Source organism: Lithobates pipiens, unplaced genomic scaffold (assembly GCF_037356315.1).
Source record: "Lithobates pipiens isolate NorthernLeopardFrog02 unplaced genomic scaffold, aLitPip1_a1.2 Scaffold_1, whole genome shotgun sequence".
Lineage (NCBI taxonomy): Eukaryota > Metazoa > Chordata > Amphibia > Anura > Ranidae > Lithobates > Lithobates pipiens.
The window spans coordinates 28,707,910-28,730,207 of record NW_027507685.1 but is presented as its reverse complement, the minus strand read 5'-3'; the positions used below and the strand labels follow the sequence as shown (position 1 = coordinate 28,730,207).

Sequence of the window (22,298 nt, the reverse complement as noted above, 5' to 3'; positions counted from 1 at the left end):
GACGGAGTGCAATCAGTTTAGCATATATCTTTAAATCTATCCCAATCAATGATATAGGTCGATAACTAGAGCAAAGTGTTAAATCCTTTTCTGGTTTGGGAATCAAAGTAATATGAGATTCCAGGGTCTGTACTGGAAATTGGTTCATAGAAGAAATAGAATTAAACACTTGAAGCATAAACGGGGCTATATGCTCTTTAAACGTCTTATAGAATTTTGATGTAAACCCGTCGGGACCTGGGCTCTTATTTATTGGAGTATTAGCAATTACTTCTAATAGTTCCTCGAGCGAAAATGGAGAATCCAAAGATTCCCCAGTAACACTATCTATTGTCGGAATAGCGTTTTCCCGCACATATTCCCCAATAATATTGTCTCCAGCTCCCTTGTCCTCCAATTATGATGATGGAGTTAGATTATAGAGGCCTGAGAAATATTCCCTAAAGGTTTGTTGAAGCTCACGTGGATCCGATGTCAGTTCTCCTGATGATTTTTTTATACTTGGTATAAAAGTCTGTGATTGACGTGGGTGTAACATATCAGCCAACATTTTCCCACACTTATTCTCAAATCTATATCTTCCCACTACCCGTCTTTGTCGGTATGAGCTCTGAGATGATTTGAATAGTTGTAACAAAAATATCCTTGTGGAGAAAATATCGGCTGATATATCTGGAGAATGATGGGCTTTATGTCGAGTTTCCAAAGAATGAAGTTTTAATAACGTATTTTCGATAATTTTAGATTTTTCTTTTTTAAGACGAGAACCATGTTGAATAAATACCCCTCGTATTACTGCCTTTAAGGCCTCCCATTTCAAGGGTAAAGCAGTTTCATCCTGTTCATGGTCAGAGATAAAATTGTCAATCGCCTCTGTAATTGCTTTATAACAGTTTTGATCTTGCATAAGTGTATCATTCAAACGCCACGACCAATTAGTACCCTGAATCTGGGGAGGTGCTATTGTTAAAAATACTGGTGAATGGTCGGACCAAATAAATGAACCGATATCTATAGACGGGTTCCATTCCAATATCTTAGGACCAGTTAAAAAAAAATCTATTCTGCTATATGTTTTATGTGCTAAAGAAAAGTATGTATAGTTACGATCTTTAGGGTTAAGGGTCCGCCAGAGATCCATCAACCTATGTTCATAAAGTTTGTTTTTAAGTGCCCTCAGACGAGCATGTGAAATATTTGATCGTTGAGCTGACGTGTCTAGTGAAGGGTCTAAAGCTAGGTTAAAATCTCCTCCCACAATAACCGTACCTTCTGCAAAATCTGCTAAGAGGCCAAGATAACTCACGATTGTCTTAGTTTGATCATAATTTGGAATATAAAAGTTTGCAATTGTGAAGATTTTATCCCACAATCTGATTTTAAGAAACAGATATCTTCCATCCAAATCAGCTCTATATTCCAAATTCTGAACTGGTAAGTGCTTGTGCAAAGCAATAGAGACCCCTCTTGATTTTGAGCTCGACATAGTACTATGGAACCATTGTGAATAGTGTTTACGAGAACACACTGGAATATTATCACTTCGAAAGTGGGTCTCTTGAAAAAGTATAATATCTACCTTAGCTTTATATAGACTATATAAAATCTGACCTCTTTTTGATTTATTATTAAGACCTTTAATATTGTAGGTACATAATTTCAATGTCACTGGTGAGGAGAAAATCGCTGCCATATCAAATTATCAGGGAACTTAAAGAAAACGAAAGAAAAAGGGGAAAAAGAAAGAGGAGAGAGAGGGAAGAGAGAAAAAAAAAAAAATTATTTATAGTTACTTATTATATTATAATTTATGATTTCATTTTTCAAACTTTATCATACCCGGGATGTCTGCTAGACTCTGGTTTGGACAGATTTAAGTGAGTTATTCTTAAGAATTACAGGACTACAATATAAAACCGCCAGGGAGGTTAATACCATTTACTTCTGTGTGCATTACTGCTAGTTTAATGGCATTCACTTATGTGTGCATTACTGCCAGTTTAACGCCATATCGTTTTGGGTGCGTTACGGTTAGTTTGATGCCATATAGTTTTGTGCATTACTACCAGTTTAACATCATATCGTTTTACATGCGTTATTGCCAGTTTAACACCATATAGTTCTGTGTGCGTTACTGACAGTTAAACACCATATAGTTTTGTATGCGTTATTGCTAGTTTAACACCATATCGTTTTGCGTGCGTTACTGCCAGTTTAACGCCTTATAGTTCTGTGTGCATTACTGCCTGTTTTAACGCCATATAGTTTTGCATGCATTATTGCCAATTTAATGCCATATAGTTCTGTGTGTGTTACTGCCAGTTTAACGCCATATCTCTTTGCATGAGTTACTGCCAGTTGTGCATGTTACTGCCAGTTTAACACCATATAGTTCTGTATGTGTTACTGCCAGTTTAACGCTATATAGTTCTGTGTGCATTACTGATAGTTTAACACTAGTGATGGACGAACTTCCGACGGGACGTTTCGCGAAAGCGAAATGCGAACGGACCCAAACGTTCGCGAAACCGAACGTTCGCCGCGGGCCCCATTGACTTCAATGGGAGGCGAACTTTGCAAACCTTCATGTCGAATTTGCGGCCACGTGGTAATTATTAGGGGGTAAAACGTAGTCCCACCATCTGGACAATGACATAATACATGTATGAGGTGAATTTGGGATCGATAACTACAAGCATTTTTATTTTATTTGGGAAATTGTTCTAACAATTCAGGACTATGGAGCTAATGAAGGCAATGGAGGAGAGGGAAGGTCAGGGACCAGGGTAGGCAAAGAAGAGGGTGCAGGAGATGATCACCAGCAGCGTGACATACCGGAATGACACATGCACCGTGATAGAGGCATCTGACAGCAGCACCGTAATACAGAGCACTGACAGCAGCACCGTGACATACAGCGCTGACAGCAGCACCGTGACATACAGCGCTGACAGCAGCACCGTGACATACAGCGCTGACAGCAGCACCGTGACATACAGCGCTGACAGCAGCACCGTGACATACAGCGCTGACAGCAGCACCGTGACATACAGCGCTGACAGCAGCACCGTGACATACAGCGCTGACAGCAGCACCGTGACATACAGCGCTGACAGCAGCACCGTGACATACAGCACTGACAGCAGCACCGTAAGCAGCCCCAGGAGGAAGTCAGCACAGCACAGGGATGGTGTGATCCCCTCATAATAAGAACCCCCAGGAGGAAGTCAGCACAGCACAGGGATAGTGTGATCCCTTCATAATAAGAACCCCCAGGAGGAAGTCAGCACAGCACAGGGATATCATAAGCAGCCCCAGTAGAAATATGACACCGCTCAACCTCTTCAAAGAGGAGGGTAGGGGCATATAGTACGGTGTGCTTTTTTGGGTCAAGGAAGTGAGCCAAATGAATTAAGAAGGTCTGTGTGCTTGATTAAAAAAATAGTTTATAGACATATACATGGTCTACTGGTCACATGTGTTGAATTCCTCCGAGATCCATGCCTCATTCATTTTTAGAAATGTGAGGTAGTTAACACTGTCGTGAGCTAGGCGAGTACGCTTATCGGTCACAATCCCCCCTGCTGCGCTGAACGTCCTTTCGGACAGGACACTGGATGAGGGGCAAGCCAACAGTTCGATTGCAAATTGGGCAAGCTCTGGCCAGAGGTCAAGCCTGCCCACCCAGTAGTCTAGGGGTTCATCACTCCTCAGAGCGTCCACATCGGCCGTTAACCCAATGTAGTCGGACACCTGACGGTCTAGGCGTTCCCTGATGCTGGATCCGGATGACACCTGTCGATGGGTCGGCTGAAAGAATGACCTCATATCCGAAGTCACCAACACATCTTCAAACCGGCCTCTTCTTGCAGGCGCTGTTGGATTGGTACCCGCAAATCCTTCTCTGGGAGTGGGAATTGCTCCTCTGCCAGCGCACGCAAAAGCAGAATGCAGCATTTCTCGAAGCAAGGCCTGGAAGTGCTGCATTCTGACAGCCCTCTGCGACGGCGGTAACATTTCCGCCATTTTGTGTTTGTACCGGGGGTCTAAGTACGTTGCCACCCAGTACTGGTCCTTGACCCTCATGCTTTTTATACGGGGGTCCCTATTAAAACACTGGAGCATGAAGGCCCCCATTTGCACTAAAGTGGAAGCGGTGTGGTGGCCTGGCTCCTGCTCATCATCCAGGATAATGTCGTCCTCTTCATTCTCCTCTCCCCATCCTCGCACAACAGGGATCCCAGAAAGGTTTAAAGCATGCTCTTCTTGCTCCTGCTCATCCGCCCCGGCACCATCCTCCTCTGACTCCTCATCAGACTCCTGTTGTTGACTTGTCTCAGATAGAGTAGCCCCCCCTGGGAATTCATCCAGCATTGCGACTTCCTCATCTTCCCGCTCCTGCTCCTCCACAGCCTGATCAATGACACGACGCAATGCACGCTCCAGAAAGAAGGCATAAGGTACCATGTCACTGATGGCGCCATGGCTGCGACTGACCAGTTTGGTGATCTCCTCAAATGGCCGCAGAAGTCTGCATGTGTCGCGCATGAGCAGCCACTGGCGCGGTGAAAAAAAACCCAGCTCCCCAGAACCGTTTCTTTCGCAGAGTTCATACAGGTAGACGTTAACTGCACGTTTCTGCTGGAGCAGCCTATCAAGCATATAGAAGGTTGAGTTCCATCGCGTCGGGCAATCGCAAATAAGACGTCTGACCGGCAGATGGTGTCGCCGCTGAATGTCAGCAAGGCGAGCCATGGCCGTGTAAGATCTTCTGAAATGGGCCGAGATTTTCCTTGCCTGCCGCAAGATGTCCTGGACCCCAGGGTATTTGACAAGGAATCGCTGCACGACCAAGTTTAAGACGTGTGCCATGCACGGCACGTGCGTGATTTTGCCCTGTTTCAATGCGCTAAGCAGATTGGCACCGTTGTCACACACCACTTTACCAACTGTCAAATTGAGCGGTGTTAGCCACTCATCTGCCTGTGAACGCAAAGCTGAAAGGAGTGCCGGGCCAGTGTGGCTCTTTGCTTCCAGGCACAACAGACGCAGCACGGCATGGCAACGTCTCACCTGGCATGTGGAATAGGTTCTGGGGAGCTTGGGCGGTGCAGCGGAAGAGACGCTAGCAGCGGAAAAGGAGGAGGCAGCTGAGGAGGAGAGGGAGGAGGATGGAGTAGGAGGAGGAGAAGAAGAGTCAGGCCTGCATGCAATCCGTGGCGGTAAAACCAAATCTACACGGGTGCCACGGGTTACATGCTTGACGGCCGTCAGAAGGTTCACCCAGTGGGCAGTAAAAGTGATATACCTTCCCTGCCCGTGTTTGCTAGACCACGTGTCTGTGGTCAGATGTATCTTGGCACCGACACTGTGTGCCAGAGATACATTCACTTGCCGCTGAACATGGCCATATAGCTCTGGGATGCCCTTCTCTGAGAAATACTTCCTTCCTGGGACCTTCCATTGTGGTGTTCCAATGGCCACAAATTTGCGAAAGGCCTCCGAGTCCACCAGTTTATATGGCAGTAGTTGGCGGGCTATGAGTTCTGACAAGCCAGCCGCCAACCGTTGGGCAAGAGGGTTATCCGGCGTCATCATTTTTTTACGCTCAAACATTAGGCCCACGGAAGCCTGCCTTTTTGCAGAAAAATGTGAGCTTGGCTTGATGGAAGGTGGAGTGGAGGACAATTGTGAGGAGAGAGGAGAAGGAGAAGTAGAAGACGAGGCTGGACGGTGAGAGCCTGCAGTGTGGCTTTGTGTGTTCCGTTGCTCCCACTGGGCTCGGTGATGGCTGCTCATGTGCCTTCTTAAGGCGGTCGTCCCTAGGTGAGTATTGGGCTTACCGCGACTAACGCGTTGACTGCAAAGATTGCAGATGGCAACGCTATTGTCAGCAGCGGACACGTTAAAAAAAGCCCACACTGCGGAGCCATGTGCCGGTGTCCTGGGAGCGCCAGATGTGACCGTACATGGTCGATGACTCGCTCCTGATACATTTGCAGTCTGCTTTGTCCCTCCTGTGCAATGTAAGTTATTCCTGCTTCTCCTCCCTATCTGCTGGTCCATATCTCCCTCTGAACTCCCCTCCTCTTCCTCTCTTGTGGGCACCCACGTGACATCACTAGACACGTCATCATCAACGTCACCTTCCCCACCGCTATAAGTAGAGATCTCGGAGTAGGCAGCAACACCGGGGACCAACCTCCTCCTTGGGCTGATCTGGGTACTGTCGTCAGACTGCTGAGTAGCGCTTGTTGCTACCTCCTCTTCCTGATCCAATACCAAGAGTGGCTGCGCATCAGAAATGTCCTCTTGATATGGATCGGAAAATAATTCCAGTGACTCAAGCGGAAGGTATGTGGTGGTGGTGGTGGTGGTCGTGTTGTTGGTGGTAGTGTCTTTGGGGGTGCACATAGCAGAGAGTGAAGAAGAGGGTGCAGATCGAGAGGATGAGGAGGGTGCAGAAGAGTAAGGCTGAGCGAGCCACTCAACCAAGTCTGGTGCATCCTTTAAAGTAATTGAACGCACCTTCTGCAACTTCCCACTTTGGCTCAAGCCTGTTGCTCCTGCCCTACCCCTACCACCCCTGCGGAAGGGCCTGCCTCTTCCTCTGCCTGTCATTTTTTAAATGACCCTGTGACAAAACTCTTAGTCCCTATACCGATGAAGGACTGCTGCAGTATAGGGCAGCAGTCAGCAGTGGTGCACGTCAACCCTATCTATTGTGGACCGATAGCGGTCCTTACAGAACAGCAGACTGTACCGCACTCAAGCCTATGTACCGTAGCACCCTATACCAAGTTACCAGTCCTTATAAGAACTTTTGTGGACCAAGCAGGTTGTGTATTAGTGTTTAGCAGACTGTACGTCAGTCCCTATACCGCTGAAGGACTGCTGCAGTATAGGGCAGCGGTCAGCAGTGGTGCACGTCAACCCTATCTATTGTGGACCGATAGCGGTCCTTACAGAACAGCAGACTGTACCGCACTCAAGCCTATGTACCGTAGCACCCTATACCAAGTTACCAGTCCTTATAAGAACTTTTGTGGAACAAGCAGGTTGTGTGTTAGTGATTAGCAGACTGTACGTCAGTCCCTATACCGCTGAAGGACTGCTGCAGTATAGGGCAGCGGTCAGCAGTGGTGCACGTCAACCCTATCTATTGTGGACCGATAGCGGTCCTTACAGAACAGCAGACTGTACCGCACTCAAGCCTATGTACCGTAGCACCCTATACCAAGTTACCAGTCCTTATAAGAACTTTTGTGGAACAAGTGAGTTGTGAATGTTTAGCAGACTGCAGCAGAAGGGCAGCAGTCAAGTATAATATCCTTTCTATATTTGGAAGAAAGAATATTATACATGTACAAGCCTATTACTGTACCACTGATACCAGTCCTGAAAAGAACCTTTGTGGAACTAATAATAACAGCAAGTCTTTAAAATTACCCTCACTGCCTGACAACACTGCTTCCTTCCTGTCCCTATACAAATTGGCAAAAAAAGAGAACGATTAGTGGTTACTGGAACAGCTCTTTTGTGGACCTTGATAGTAACAGCTAATGATGATGATGATGATGATGAAAGACTAATCTGGCTGTCCCTGTAGCATACACCGTCCTTTCCCTTTCTCTAAACTAACAAAAGACACTCAGGCTGCTGCAAGAATCAGCAGCACAGCAAACCTATCAACACCTAACACCTATACCAGTCCTGAAAAGAACTTTTGTGTACCAAATAGCTAGTGGTTTATCTCTCCCTACTCCACACAGGAACCTGTCCCTATCGTAACAGAAGAAAGAATGTAAAATGGCCACCGGATCGGGTGTATTTATAGGTTAGGGGGAATGTCCAAGTGTCCATGTGCTGTCATGTCTCAATTGGCTGTCCTGTATCACATGATAAACGTGTCACCAAAGGTTAAAGTTCTTGTATACATTAAACACGTAAGTCCGCCGCGGCGAACGACGGAAAAAGGCGTTCGAACGTGCGGACCGCGAATGTCGGAAATTCGCCGCGAAACGACCGCCGGGCGAAACGTTCGTCCATCACTATTTAACACCATATAGTTTTGTGTGCGTTACTGCCAGTTTAACTCCATATAGTTTTGTATGCATTACTGCCAGTTTAACGCCATATAGTTTGTGCGTCACTGTATTTTTGATGCATTATATTGCAGTATATTATAGTGTAACGGTGGAGTGTATCTGTGTAGTGTGAGTACTCAAATTAAAGTGCCCCAAACACATCTTTACATTGATTAAAGTGCATCTACAGATTTCAACTTCTTCTTTACATTTGCTTATAAGCACCGCCCCTTCCCTCCCAATAATGTCCGAGAGGACAACAAGGAGAGGCAGACGTTCCCTTGGCACTATAAGGGGTCAGCAAAAAATGTGTCCAGAGGCAAAGGTGAATGTGTTTGTCAGTCCTCAGGCAGGGCATCATTTCCTTTGTTTAGTGAGTTTGCCCGTGCTATCCAGCCACAGCATGCAGAGGAGGTGGGGAACTGGCTTACTAAATCTTCCTCATCCTTCTCATCCTCTGTCATGCAAGTAGAAACAAGTGTGCAGTTCCCTGCAGTTGCCAGAGTGGATAAATCTGCCTCCTTGTCCACGTCTATTCCTGCCATATCCTCAACATCAGCCATTGAGGAGTCAGCTGAGTTATTTGACCACAGCATCAGCCACTTGCTCCTTGATGATGCCAATTCATTACTGGATTCAGATGTTGGTTCTGAGGTTGAGGATGACAGAAACATGAGCCTAGAGAGAGGTAGACTGGTAGACAAATTGGCATTCATGTTCCCCAAGCAGCAGTGCATTGCCAAGTTGTCTCCAGTGGTAATGATGAAGATGGAGGAGATGGAGATGATGATGATGATGATGATGATGGTGATGAGGTCACTGATGTGACTTGGGTGCCAGATAGAGCAGAGGAGGAAACTTAAGCTGAGGCAGCACTTCCCCAAGGAGGCCGACATCAAAAAACAGTAGAGAGCAGCCACCCTAATCCATCACATTCTGCAGCTGTTATCTCCCGGCCGACTCTCCAAAAGAGGCTGAATGCAAGCTTGTCAAAGCTGTTTGCTCTCCAATTTCTGCCTTTCAGCCCAGTGGATTCTGCCCACTTCTGTGAATTTGTACAATGTGCTGTACCACAAAGGCAGGTTCCCAGTTGCTACTACTTTTCACGTAAGGCTGTTCCATCTTCTACCATCACATGGAAGGGAATGTTCTGACATCATTGGGCAAGGCAGTCAGCCGTAAAATCCACCTTACTGCTGACACGTGGTCCAGCAAGCATGGTCAGGGATGATATATTTTGTTCACAGCACACTGGGTAACGCTGCTTGCAACTCAAAAGGATGCAGGACAGGTCTCGGTGCTGCAGCTTTTTGTGCCCCCAAGTCTCCATACAGCTGGTGGTAATGATGCCAGACCTATGAGCTCTACCCCCACCTCCTCCTCCGCCACCTCCATGTCCTCCTCTGCAGAATTGTCCTATGTACTTTAGGTACCCCCTAAGCGTTCAAAGGGCTATTGCCAGAGCCAGGCTAAAAGGCGCCATGCAGTGCTACAGCTGGTGTGTTTAGGGGACAGGAACCACACCAGAGAAGAGATTCTTGCAGCTCTGCAGGACAGGCACAGAGGTGGTTCAAACCACGCCAGCTGGAGCCAGGAATGGTGATGTTCAATAGTGGCTCAAACCTCCTGTGCACCCCTTAGAAAGGGAAAGTTAGCACATGCCTTGCCTGGCACATGTCCTCAGTTTGGTGGTGCAGTGTTTCCTAAGTACATACCCAGGGTGGCAAGATGTACTAAAACAGGCCAAAAGAGTCTGTAGCCTTTTCAAGCGGTCATACACAGCCATTGCTCGATTGGCTGAAATTCAGTGGGAATTCCACTCACCCGTAAACCGCCTGATTTGTGACATGCCCACCAGGTGGAACTCAACTTTGGGAATGGTGCAGTGGCTATACATGCAGCAGAGGGCCGTCAATGAGTATCAGTGCCAGTACAACATGACGACAGGCTCAGGCTGCCTCAGCTTTTTTCCTAATGCCAATGGCTGATCATTAAGGATGCATGAACTGTATTGTCAACATTTGAGGAGGCCACTAGGATGGTGATCAGTGACAGTGCATCCATTAGTGACACAATCCCTGTTGTGTTCCTGCTGGAGCAGACTCTACATGGCATCATGGACAGGGCACTGGAGGCAGAGCAGCAGGAGGACTTCCTTTCTGCTCAAGGCCCACTTTATCCAGACACTATCATTCCAATGTCACAGAACACACAGGAGGAGAGAGGGAGCGAGGAGGAGGATTCTGGCACTTCCATAGGCTTCGAAGAAGAGGAGGACATGTATCAATCTGTAAGCGATGGCTTTCCAACCCCAGGATGCTTGGGGGTAGTACATTGCTGGGAGGAGGAAGTTCCAGATGCTGTCATCCTGAGTGACCCCGAGGAGGTGGCTTCTCAAGCCTCTGTAAATTTGAGGCACATGGACAACCTCATTCTTCAAAGCCTGGGAAAGGACCCAATAATACATGGCATAAAGTAGAAGGATGATTACTGTTTGGCAACCCTCCTTGACCACCGTTAAAAGGGGAAGGTCTCAGAACTCATCCCGTCCCCACAGAGAGTGCACAAGATAACATCTCTTGAGGAGACATTAAAGAGGATTTTATTGAACATATTTCCTGACTCCAGTAGGTTACAGTGTGGTGGATAACGTTGTTTTGAGTCTTCTGATGGTCAAGAGTGGAGCGTTGGAGAAGGTGTCTGCCTAAGTGAGACATTTCGGAATTTTTTTAGTCCTCGCTGCCCAGGGCTGTCAGCTTGCACTTCCCATCAGAAGCGTCTGCCTCACATGGTGGATGATTACCTCTGGGCCAAAACAGAGATGGAGAACTTTCCAGCTGATGACACACTGACTTACTGGATCATGAGAATAGATCACTGTCCAGAACTTGCCCAGTATGCTATTGAGTTGTTGGGCTGCCCTGCATCCAGCGTACTTTTAGAACGGGCATTCAGTGCTGCAGGTGGTCACCGTCGTTACCGCCATAGAACGTGTCTGTCCACAGACTCTGTGGACAGCTTGACTTTTATAAAAATGAATCAGTCCAGGATTACCAGCTTTGAAGCTCCTGATGCTGATATCACTGATTAAGTCTTTTTAGTTGGTGGAATCTCTGCAGGACTTTGAAGCTGCCTAGGTTTGAGGGTGTGCAATCATTTCATCTGGAAGAATGTTTTTGGTATAGGTTTCATGGGCACAATTAACCCAAAGACCAATTTTTCAGCTTGACAGGTGCATATCATTGCAATTTTTTACAGCAAGGCCAATTCTTGCTTTCATCAAGAGTATCACTATAGGGTTACGGAGGGAAGTCATCACCGACACCCAAAGACCAATTTTTCTGCACCTGTTTGACAGGTGCATATGATTGCAATTTTTTTACAGCAAGGTCAATTCTTGCTTTCATCAGGATTACCTCTATAGGGTTACTGCGGGAAGATGCCACCAACACCCAAAGACCAATTTTTACACAACCATTACTTCTATCCAAAGTCAAAGTGAAACCAGAATGTATCCAAAAAATCTCTAGTCTTGTTCCCATTGCACTACACTGTGGCCTCATCATACACACTGGCTCCCCAGCTGTTGCTGAGCAAAATAAAGGCAGCTTGCAGGGAAAATGTCATTTTTTTGGCTTTATAAATGCAATTATTGCTGCAGCAGATTCTAGACATGATACATATTTGCCACTTTACAGTTAGACTAAGGGACCCCCCCCCCCCCCCATACACTGTATTGGAAGGAATTTTTAATTTTTATGCTTTCACTTTAAAAATACAAAAATCACTGCTCATTTAAAAATGAAGTTATTCACATTTTTTCATTGATACACATGCCCAGGGCCGGACCCGGACCCCTATAACCATTGTATGCCCAATTACTTGCATATAAGCCTTCAAAATTGACATTTTTGATTTCTGACGTTCAGTCCCAATGACTTAAATGGGGTTCCTTATTCAGGTCCGAACTTTTGCTGTGTTCGAAAGTTCTGACCTGACCAAACAGGGGTCCTTTTGGCCCATCCCTACTGTCAAGCTGCACCAATGTATGATTAAAGACTAGCACATTATGTGAGACTGTAATATAGTTAAAGTGAACCTGTACTTTTCTCATTTAATGCAAAGCAATAGGTTCACTTAATATGCCACCCCTACTTTCCACAGTTATATCTACCTTTCTCATACTATCTCACTGCCCATACACCTGTCAGAGTCAGGAAACTAAGCCTCATTAAATTTCCAAGCTGAGCTGGTCAGTTTGTGCCTAGATGGGTTTAAAGACCCTCCACCACGCTGCCATGTGACAGCCAATGGGTCTATCAATTGGCTGGTTCACTTTAAATATAATAAGCATGTTAACCTCCCTGGCGGTATGATTATTTCAGATTTTAGGTGCTGAAAGTGGTACCATTATTTTGCATGGAAATTTGGGGTTTTATATTGTAGACCTGTAATTCTTAGAAATAACTCATTTAAATCCGTCCAAACAAGAGTCTAGTAGACATCCTGGGTATGATAAAGTTTGAAATACAAAATCATAAATTATAATATATATATATATATATATATATATATATATATATATATATATATATATATATATATATATATATATATATATATACTGTATATATATATATATATATATATATACTGTATATATATATATATATATATATATATATATATATATATATATATATATATATATATATAGTCCCTGACAAAAGTCTTGTCGCTTGTGTTGACCTGAAGTTTCGCTAAAATATATTTCTAATCAAGATTTTGTTACAAGAAATGGGTAATTTTAATCCCAACAGCTTTTGTAATAATGTTTCAGTGCAATACGAAACTGACAAAAAGTATTCTAATATTCACAGCTTGGTAAAGCCCATTAAGTCAATTTTTGCCAAGACATAAGTGTTGTTGCCTTGTTATATGAGCTTCACCTGTGACTAATAATGGATCAATTAGGTCTCAGGTGTGTATAAAAAGAACACCAGTACACTTGACCTTCTCAACTGCAACTAGACCTCTGCAAACATGCCTAAGATTCACCCGGAGACTAAAGTGTTGATTATCAAGAGGCTGAAGACCAGATCCACTGCTGATGTGGCAGACACCTTCAATGTGTCTCAGCGTCAAGTTCAGAGGATAAAAAGAAGATTTGAAGAGACTGGAGACGTTTTGGACTAGGCCAGGTCAGGCCAACCCCACAAGACATCTGCTCGAGAGGACCGTTTGTTGGCTCGAAAATCCAAGGCCAGCCCATTTTCCACTGCAGCAGAGCTCCACGAGACCTGGTCACCTGAAGTCCCTGTGTCAACCAGAACAGTTTGTTGGATTCTGTCTCGAAATGGCCTCCATGGTCGAATCAGTGCCCATAAGCCAGCACTAAACAAAAGATGATTGAAAAACAGTGTGGCATTTGCCAAGGGCCACAGCCTGCTAAAAGGATGGACTCTGGAAAAGTGTCAGAAGGTGGATTTTTCAGATGAATCTTCTGTTGAATTACACCACAGTCGCCGCAAATATTGCAGGAGACCTACTGAAACCCGCATGGAGCCGAGATTTATCCAGAAAACAGTGAAGTTTAGTGGAGGCAAAATCATGGTCTGGGGTTACATCCAGTATGGGGGTGTGCGAGGGTTCTGCAGGGTGGAAGGCAACATCAATAGTCTAAAATACCAAGAAATCTTAGCTACCTCTTATATTCCCAATCATAAAAAAGGCCAAATTTTGCAGCAGGATGGTGCTCCATCGCATACTTCCATATCCACATCAAAGTTCCTTAAGGCAAAGAAGATCAAGATGCTCCAGGATTGGCCAGCCCAGTCACCAGACATGAACATCATTGAGCATATGTGGTGTAGGATGAAAGATGAAGCATAGAAGACATAACCAAAGAATATTGATGAACTCTGGGAGGCATGCAAGACTGTTTTCTTTGCTATTCCTGATGACTTCATCAATAAATTGTATGAATCCTTGCCAAATCGCATGGATGCTGTCCTTCAAGCTCATGGAAGTCATACAAGATATTACATTTGGATCTCACAGCACCACTACTTAATTTGCTGACATATTTTTGGATTTTCAGTAAAGTTGTTCAATTTCTGTATAGGCGACAAAACTTTTGTCTGGCCAAAATTTGACCTGTCTGTCTTGATTAAATGATAAAAAAAATTTCAGTGAAACTAATTTCTTTCAGTGCATTAAACATCATTTGGGAGGGCTTTAGCTTTTCATATGAGCTATTTCTAACACCAATTGATTAATTAAAAGTCAGGTTAATAGCAGTTTCTACAAAATAGAAAAGCGACAAGACTTTTGTCAGGGACTGTATACATTATATATATATATATATATATATATATATATATATATATATATATATATATATATATATTATAAGTAAAATATAATAAATAATTATAAAAATGATAACAAATAATAATATAATAATAATAAAAATTATTCAATAATGTAATCAAATCAAAAACACTGAAATTTGCTCAGTTGCAGAATTGTCGCTGTCATTACTTTTAGTGTTTGATGATGAATTTCCCCACGAATCACTATTTCTCAATTCTGCAAGTGCATCTAATTTATTATCACTGTTTTCTAGCTGGTCTAAAAGCACTTTTGACGTAAATGGAAATTTTTTGGTTGCTATGGACAATCTCCAGTTTAGTGGCAGAAAGAATAGTATTTATAATATAAAACTGCATGCAGGACACTGGACAAACCACTAGGGACAAAGGGGATGTGTAATTATTTGATACAGTACTGTAATCTGTAAGATTACAGTATTCTGTATCTATACTGTGTTTTTTACTTTTTGAATTTGGCGCAAACTCCATCCCCATGCGTCGCAACGCTCGCAGGGAATGGAGCCCGGCACTGTGACAGATCGAGCGAGACAAGGCGGCTCGCAGATCACAGCAGGGAGACATCGCAGTATCCAGGGGACAAGGTAAGTAACCTACATACAAATGTTTCTGTTATTAACAATATTTAAAAATGAAATTTCGGAATTTGGGTTGGTTGGCATATAAAAATTGTGTAGTTTTCCATTATGCCCATAGCAACTGATGACAATACTTGATACTACACTTGGAAAAGGAGAGTCCAAATAGGCCCTGTATGGTTAGTATCATAAAACCACAAGGATATACACTTGACTAAAATCCTCTCTCTCTGTTAGTTGACTATAATAGAATACCTGCCTTTCAAGAGTTTGATAAACTTTCTCCATGTTTTATATGTTAGATTTGTTTTATATATTTGTAATAGTTCCTTCAATTTGGTATCTTCTAATAAATGCAATTTAAGGTATCTACATATGGTGCTTTGCTTACCTTGAGCAGTATTGTCTCTGAAAACAAGGCAAGTTTTCCTTAAGCAGGCCATACATGGTTGAATTTCGAACAAATTTCTTTTCAAAATCAGAAAGTTCTTTTTTTGTGATCTGATGATGCCACCATTGATTTTCGAAATTCGGCCGACCAAGCCTTCAATTTCACCTCATGTTGCTACAAAAAAGAATCTTCTTTTCTCTACATAAATTTTCTTTTCTTGCACATGCGCATTTTTTTTCTTATTACATTTCTCGCATGATTCTCCCATCATTGATTAGAAAATAGTTTTTCTAAAAATGTCCAACATGTCAGGTTCCTCAAATTTGATTGCCACACGAAAACCAGCCATTACTAATGGTGTGAAATTTGTCCGAAAATTCTTAGATACGATTTTCAAAAGAAAATTCTTTTGAAATTCAAACCATGTATGGCCGGCATAACAGCCGGCATAATAGCTAACTTCAGCTAGTTCAATTAACAGCTTTGACAAAAAAACTGGAAGCTGATGGGTGAGCTACACCAGATTTTGTCCATTTTAGTAAATTAACCTCTGTGTTCTAAGAAAAACCTTAAACTGGGTGCAGAATTCTCCTAAATGTTAGCAGTGAAGAAACTATTGCTCAATACTCATTGTTGTATTTTAAAGCAAATATTATGTTTTTGAACATCATATAACCTTGTAATTACTAAAAAAATGTAACTATACAAATTTATTTAGTAACATTGGGACATATTGGGGGTTATTTACGAAAGGCAAATCCACTCTGCACTACAAGTTTAAACTACAAGTGCAAAGTGCACTTGGAATTGCAGTTGCTGTAGATCCGAGGGGGACATGCAAGGAAAATAAAAAACAGCATTTTAGCTTGCACATGTTTGGATGATAAAATCAGCAGAGATTCCCCTTATTTCAGATCTACCCTTCAGATGTACAGCGACTGCACTTCCAAGTGCACTGTCAGTGCAATTTCAAGTGCACTTTGCACTTGTAGTGCGAAGTGGATTTGCCTTTCGTAAATAACCCCCATTGTTTAGATATGTGTAATTATATGCATCTGGTTGCTTAAAACATTTTTTGTCATTACAGAATTCTTTTTTGAACTAGATTCGGTAATGGAACCCTTAACACAACACAGTACCATGACCGACTTGGTGCGCTATGTTCGACAAGGACTTCACTGGCTACGCATTGAAGCGCAGTTATTGTAGTGTCTACACTTTTCATCATACATTTCCTGAATTCTACCTCTACCGGCAAAAAGACAGTCGCTGGTGGAAATATACTCATGTACCGTAATTTCAGCTTTTTATATTATGTCTCTTGGAAGTGGATTTTAACATAATTGGGAATTCATATCACACCGTAGCATTTATTGATTTAACCATTCATTTTCAAATCTTATGCCTTTCCACCTCTTGGATCTCCGTACCTATGTGCTTTATAAAGCAGTACATGTTTAAAAAATATTGTTTTAGTCTTCACTGCCTTTACTTAAGAATGTGATGCACTTTGTGAAGATTTGGAACAAAACCTTTTTGGTACATAAGTGTTTTGTGAAATCACTTTAATTCAGAAAATTGAATTTTGAGTATTACATTTGTAGAAAAGTTACCGTATTTACCATAGTAATAATTTAAACAAGTACTAAGTAAGCCCCATATTAAAAAAATCTACACAATATATTTATTACTGCTGAAAGACAAGAGATCAGTCAGTATTACAATAAAGCCATTTGGCCAGAATAACCATGTTTACTATGGTAGAACTCATTGAACCAAAACCGACTGGAACAGTTTGCTGTTTAAATTATTTCAAATGTGTTTTTTTTTAATTCATATTCATTTTGTTGTACTGCCCGTTTCTTCATCTATTTGAAAGCTTGTTTTGGAAATAATAAATAATATTTTATATTATAAAACCAACAAAACAGAAACTATAGGTATAAATTGGATTTTCACATAGAGAATGATACTGAAGATTGTATCATTTTTAACAATTTCCATCGATAAGGTACAGCGATGTACAAATTCAGTAGCCTGCAGCAACTGGTTTGTCTGCATAAAGTTGCAGTCATTCAAACTTTGTTGTAATCCATAATCACTAATCATAAAAAAATTTACAATATCACTGCCTACAACAAAGTGCTGAAACATCAAACCCTAATTGGCTGCTGTGGGTTACTGAGCATCATTGTTCTTTCCACAATGCAACTAATTAAAGGCCATAGCATTAACCGTTGTATTAAATAAGTGTAATTCTCTTGGTATAGATTATATTGGTTATTCAAATGGTATAATGAAAAGGATACCTCTAAGGGACTATTTACTATTACTTTTCAAGAATAATTTTTTGCATTGTAATTATGTTTAGTGTATTATTTATGCTGAAAGTTCCCTAGAAGTGTAGACATTGGTTGTATTATTAATTTAAATTTAATTTATTAAAACTATAATATGTGGGGTTATCAGTAGTTTGACACAAATGCATGATAATAGGATCAGCATAGAAAGGCTTTTGCGCTAAAAACTATAGAAAATATTGCATTTCTATTTATTTTCACATTGGCTACCTTCCTTATGAAGCAAATTGAATGGAGAAAATTAAGCCAGTGTATTCTAATATGACCTCAGATTTCAGATTAAGAACCAAATATGCTTTAACCCCATACCTTCTGCTGCTGAAGATGTTAATTTAACACAACGATTTAACACAATACTGTATGCTTTAGTGTTTTGTTTTGTTTTTCATTTTTTTTAACAGCACAGCTCCAGATACTTTTTTCCATTTTTGGACAGAGTGGAGAAGGCAAAGAACCTCAGTAAAGTTTTTGATTAATCTTACTGCCTTTGCCTTTCTTTCCCAGTAATGACAACTCCTCAAATTTTTTGTCCAGGCTGTCAGAAGGATTGGAAATATTTAAATCTCACCAGCAGTCACGGACAGCAATATGTATTTGATAGAAATATTTTTTCCAAGTCTATTAAAAAAAAAATAGAAAAAGATATCTGTAGTTGGACTTTAAAATCAAAGCACAAACATACAAAATGGTTTGGGGTATTATTTTATTGAAATGATAGACAGTTGTCAGATTTATAAAGCTATATATTTTATGTTATGAACCAAGGAATATGAATGTCACTACATACCTCCTGTCTGCTTTTGGTGGGAGACTCAAAAATCTGGGGGACTTATCGAAGCTAAGCATATTTTACCCAAACTAAACTGGGGCCATATCCAGGTGAATCAGGGGTATGGTTTAGTAGTATGCCCAGACTTTAGTTTGGACTCTTTGGAGATATGTCACTTCCAGCAAGGTACTTTTAGTACTGAATTTAACAAAGGAATGGTTTCAAGCACCAAACATGGCAATATTGTGAAGAACTCAGGCAACAAATATTTAGGCCTAGCTTATTGTTTGTTGGAATTTTGAAAGAACAAAGGCTGATATGACAAGTATCAATTTCTTATAGAGTGACAGACCTGTTCAACAAATTACTTACGGGAACCATCATAATAAGTAAAAGTTATTGTTAAGTTAAAAAAAAAAACAGCCATAACCTTACTGTTATCATATGTCCAGAGATAAGGTAATCAAAGCCATTCACCTTAGAATGGAAGTGCACATCTTGATGCATGACTATTAAAAGCATTGTTTGTCAGTTGGATCACCACCTACACAATGACCACTATTCAACATCTATGCATATTCTTAGTAAATCAATTTTTTTAAGTCACTGCTTATGAATCAAAGGAAGGTCTTCATCTTGGGTATCATTATGATTATGATAGTATTTCATGGTATTTTTTTTTGACTTGGAAAATCACATGAATTCAATTTTAAGCATTACAGAGATTAAATTCAGCTTTTTTTTTTTTACAAGAGATGGGTAGAGGTAACTTAGTGCTATATACATGTCTATTTTGGTTTGCATTAAAGCTGAACTCCAGAGAGATCCAAAAAAACAACAAAAAATGCAGCTATGTTGTTATTATTTAAAATAATTATATTTAGCTGCAAATAACAACCTCCTGAAACCCCGTTGTGCAGTAACACTCAGACTGGGAAAGAGTGCACAGCACTAGGAGCCAGTTGTGCTTTGCTGCACACACATGTACTGACAAGAAACAAGCTAGCAAGAGAAAAGAGCAAAGTGAGTAGAGGGATAAGCTGCTTCTCCTGCTGCTCCTGCTCCTGCCCAGTCCATCTGCAAACACGGGTATAATGTAGTACCACAGTGCTATCATACTCAAAAGCACCCGTGTCAGGTGTGTACCTCTGTAATATAATATACAATTGTTTTAAATGGGCAGTGAATAATTTATAAATATATATATATAAATTACTTTAAAGCAATAATAAAAAAGCACTCAAAACGAATCCTAAATTTAAACAAAAAACCCTCACATATACAGTAAAGAGTAATGAATAAATAAATTCAGTTAATGCTAATAACCCGATTTCTGTTGTTTGGACTATTTTTAGTAAATTAAGAAATATATATATATATATATATATATATATATATATATATATATATATATATATATATATATATATATATATATATATATATATATCTTTTTTTGTACAGAGGATAATTATTTTTGAGCACTGTTTATTATTACTTTATAGCAGTTTATGTACTGTATATTTAAAGACATGTGCTGCCAGCACTCTGTAAATTAGTTTTGAATCTGTAAACATAAACCAGGGACAGGAGATGACCTAGCATTATTATTTTATTTCAGCAGAAAGGTTTGGGCACAGGCCTGACTGTATAGTCTGGAAGGGCCATGTAAATCTAAGATCTGAATAAACAGAATTACAATTCTTTTGGCAGGCAAAAAAGCTCATGTATATGTATTTTAGCTCTCAAATTAACTGTTTTCCTGGACTTCAGCTTTACATTATTAAATACTGTTATTTAAGAAATACATGAACATTTTAAGAAAAACCCTATATGTATAGATAATGTCTTGTAGAGCCATGCCTACCATGGTTAGTTACAAATCCAGAACTTTGTTGGGTACATCTGACTGACTGGCTGTATTATGTGATATTATATGGTACTGTTCACTTGTACTAGAGTTAAGTGCATTTCCTTTAATGCATTGCTGGCTACTGTAACAACCAAAGGGTTAATCACAGCAATAGTAACATTTTCAGAGACTGTTTTCCAGCCTTGTCCTGTATTTGGAAGTGCCTGTGCATTTAAGGAAAATAATCAATTTTCTGCTGGATAATTTAGCCATGTATTTTATTTATTATACATTTTTTTAACGAAATAAGTGCAGACATGGACGACTGACATACCATTATGTTTACACGTTTTAAATGTAAGTTAATTTTCTTTATTCAGGGAGTGGAAGAAACTGTTTTGGTAGAGAGTGTGATGGTACATGGTACATGTGCACATCAACAGATTAGAGTTGCAAACAGTAGTGGCACATGGAGATACTGTATGTATATTGTAGCCATAGATTACTGCACAAACAAAAATGCACATCAGTTGCTTCTTGCTATTACTAAATAAAGCTCATTGGTGTAATTAAAGCAGAAGTAAAGTCACCAAATGCATTTCAATCCAATATCCCATCTTGCGAGCTTTAAATTGTGCAAACTGCAGCACCCAAAAAATGTTTGTAGTTTGTGTAGCAGTGAATAAAGCCGTGAATCATGTCTGTGAACATGTGTTATATGTTGTGCCAGAGCAATATCACTCTCCTTGGTAGTGATAAGGTAGTGATAGTGATCATTGATTAATCGCACCTCATAGGTGAACAAATGGTGCATGCACAAACAGATTTGGACTAAATTGGGAGAATTATGATTATAGGTAAAATGTATTAATAAAATATGCTGGGTAATAAGTTATAGTGCAATGATGTGGCTGGGTTTACTACTGCTTTAATGAATGCTACAGACATAAAAAATCACTCACCAAACATGATTTCTTGCTTCTCTGTATTTAGTATTATGCTGTTAACTTTTTTATCAGTATTTGCAAACAGGGATCTTTTCTTGTTGTTATTTAATATCTATTATATTTATTTTAGTCTCAAACAAAACAACTTGCTAGCACATTCTCATATGAAGTTTTTTTTTCCTTCATGTTAGATGTGAAGTACAATGGCCCAAATTTAAAGCTGAGGTTTATTCTGCTTATATTTGCCTTCCCTGGTTCTTCCTTCCCCACCTTGTCAGCATGCCAATGAAATTATTAAATACAACCTTTAATTTTTTATAGCATTGCTTATTTTAGACCCAGTAATGACATCACTGGGTTTCTGTGCTCTCTATGCAATGCAAGCGGATCATGGCTGTTGGGAGGGACCAGCAAGGTGCTGTACATAGCTTCCTTAAAACATCACAGCTCCATGCCTTAGTACTCCTCTCAAGAGCTCTCAGATCTGATGCTCTCGTTGGGAGTTATGCAAATACTACAATGCCTTGATGAGTGAATGCCATTCTGAAGGATTGGGGGTACCTAGAGTGACTGTATTTTCATGCTAACTGCCCAAGATAATGTCCACATATGATGCTGAACCTCAGTGATTGAAATAAAACTGAAATATAATTATTTAAATTCACTTTGTAGACAGTATTTATAACCTATCTTGTTCCTTTGTGCTTGTATTAGGTTTTGATGCATCTATTGTATGCAGTGGGAAACATTCAATCATTTATTTTATACTTCCAGTAAAGCATGGGGACATTACTAGGTTAAACAAGTTGTTATGGGCAACAAACAACCATTTCTCCTCCAGGCACTATGGCACATGAAGCCGGTGTGTTCTTTTGTAGAGTGCCATATTTGTACTTACAGGCTGGCATACACCCATGCCAGG

The 22,298-nt window shown here is 40.9% G+C and overlaps 1 protein-coding gene across 1 annotated transcript in view; it reads left to right on the top strand.

Annotated features, from left to right (window-relative positions):
* Positions 1-17,367, top strand: part of AFF2 (ALF transcription elongation factor 2) — a 763,943-nt gene extending 746,576 nt beyond the window's left edge. The window contains exon 21 of the mRNA XM_077487656.1: positions 16,536-17,367. Within this exon, the coding sequence (XP_077343782.1) occupies positions 16,536-16,657 (122 nt within the window). The 3' untranslated portion in view covers positions 16,658-17,367. The remainder of the gene's footprint in view (positions 1-16,535) is intronic.
* Positions 17,368-22,298: the final 4,931 nt, after the last annotated feature.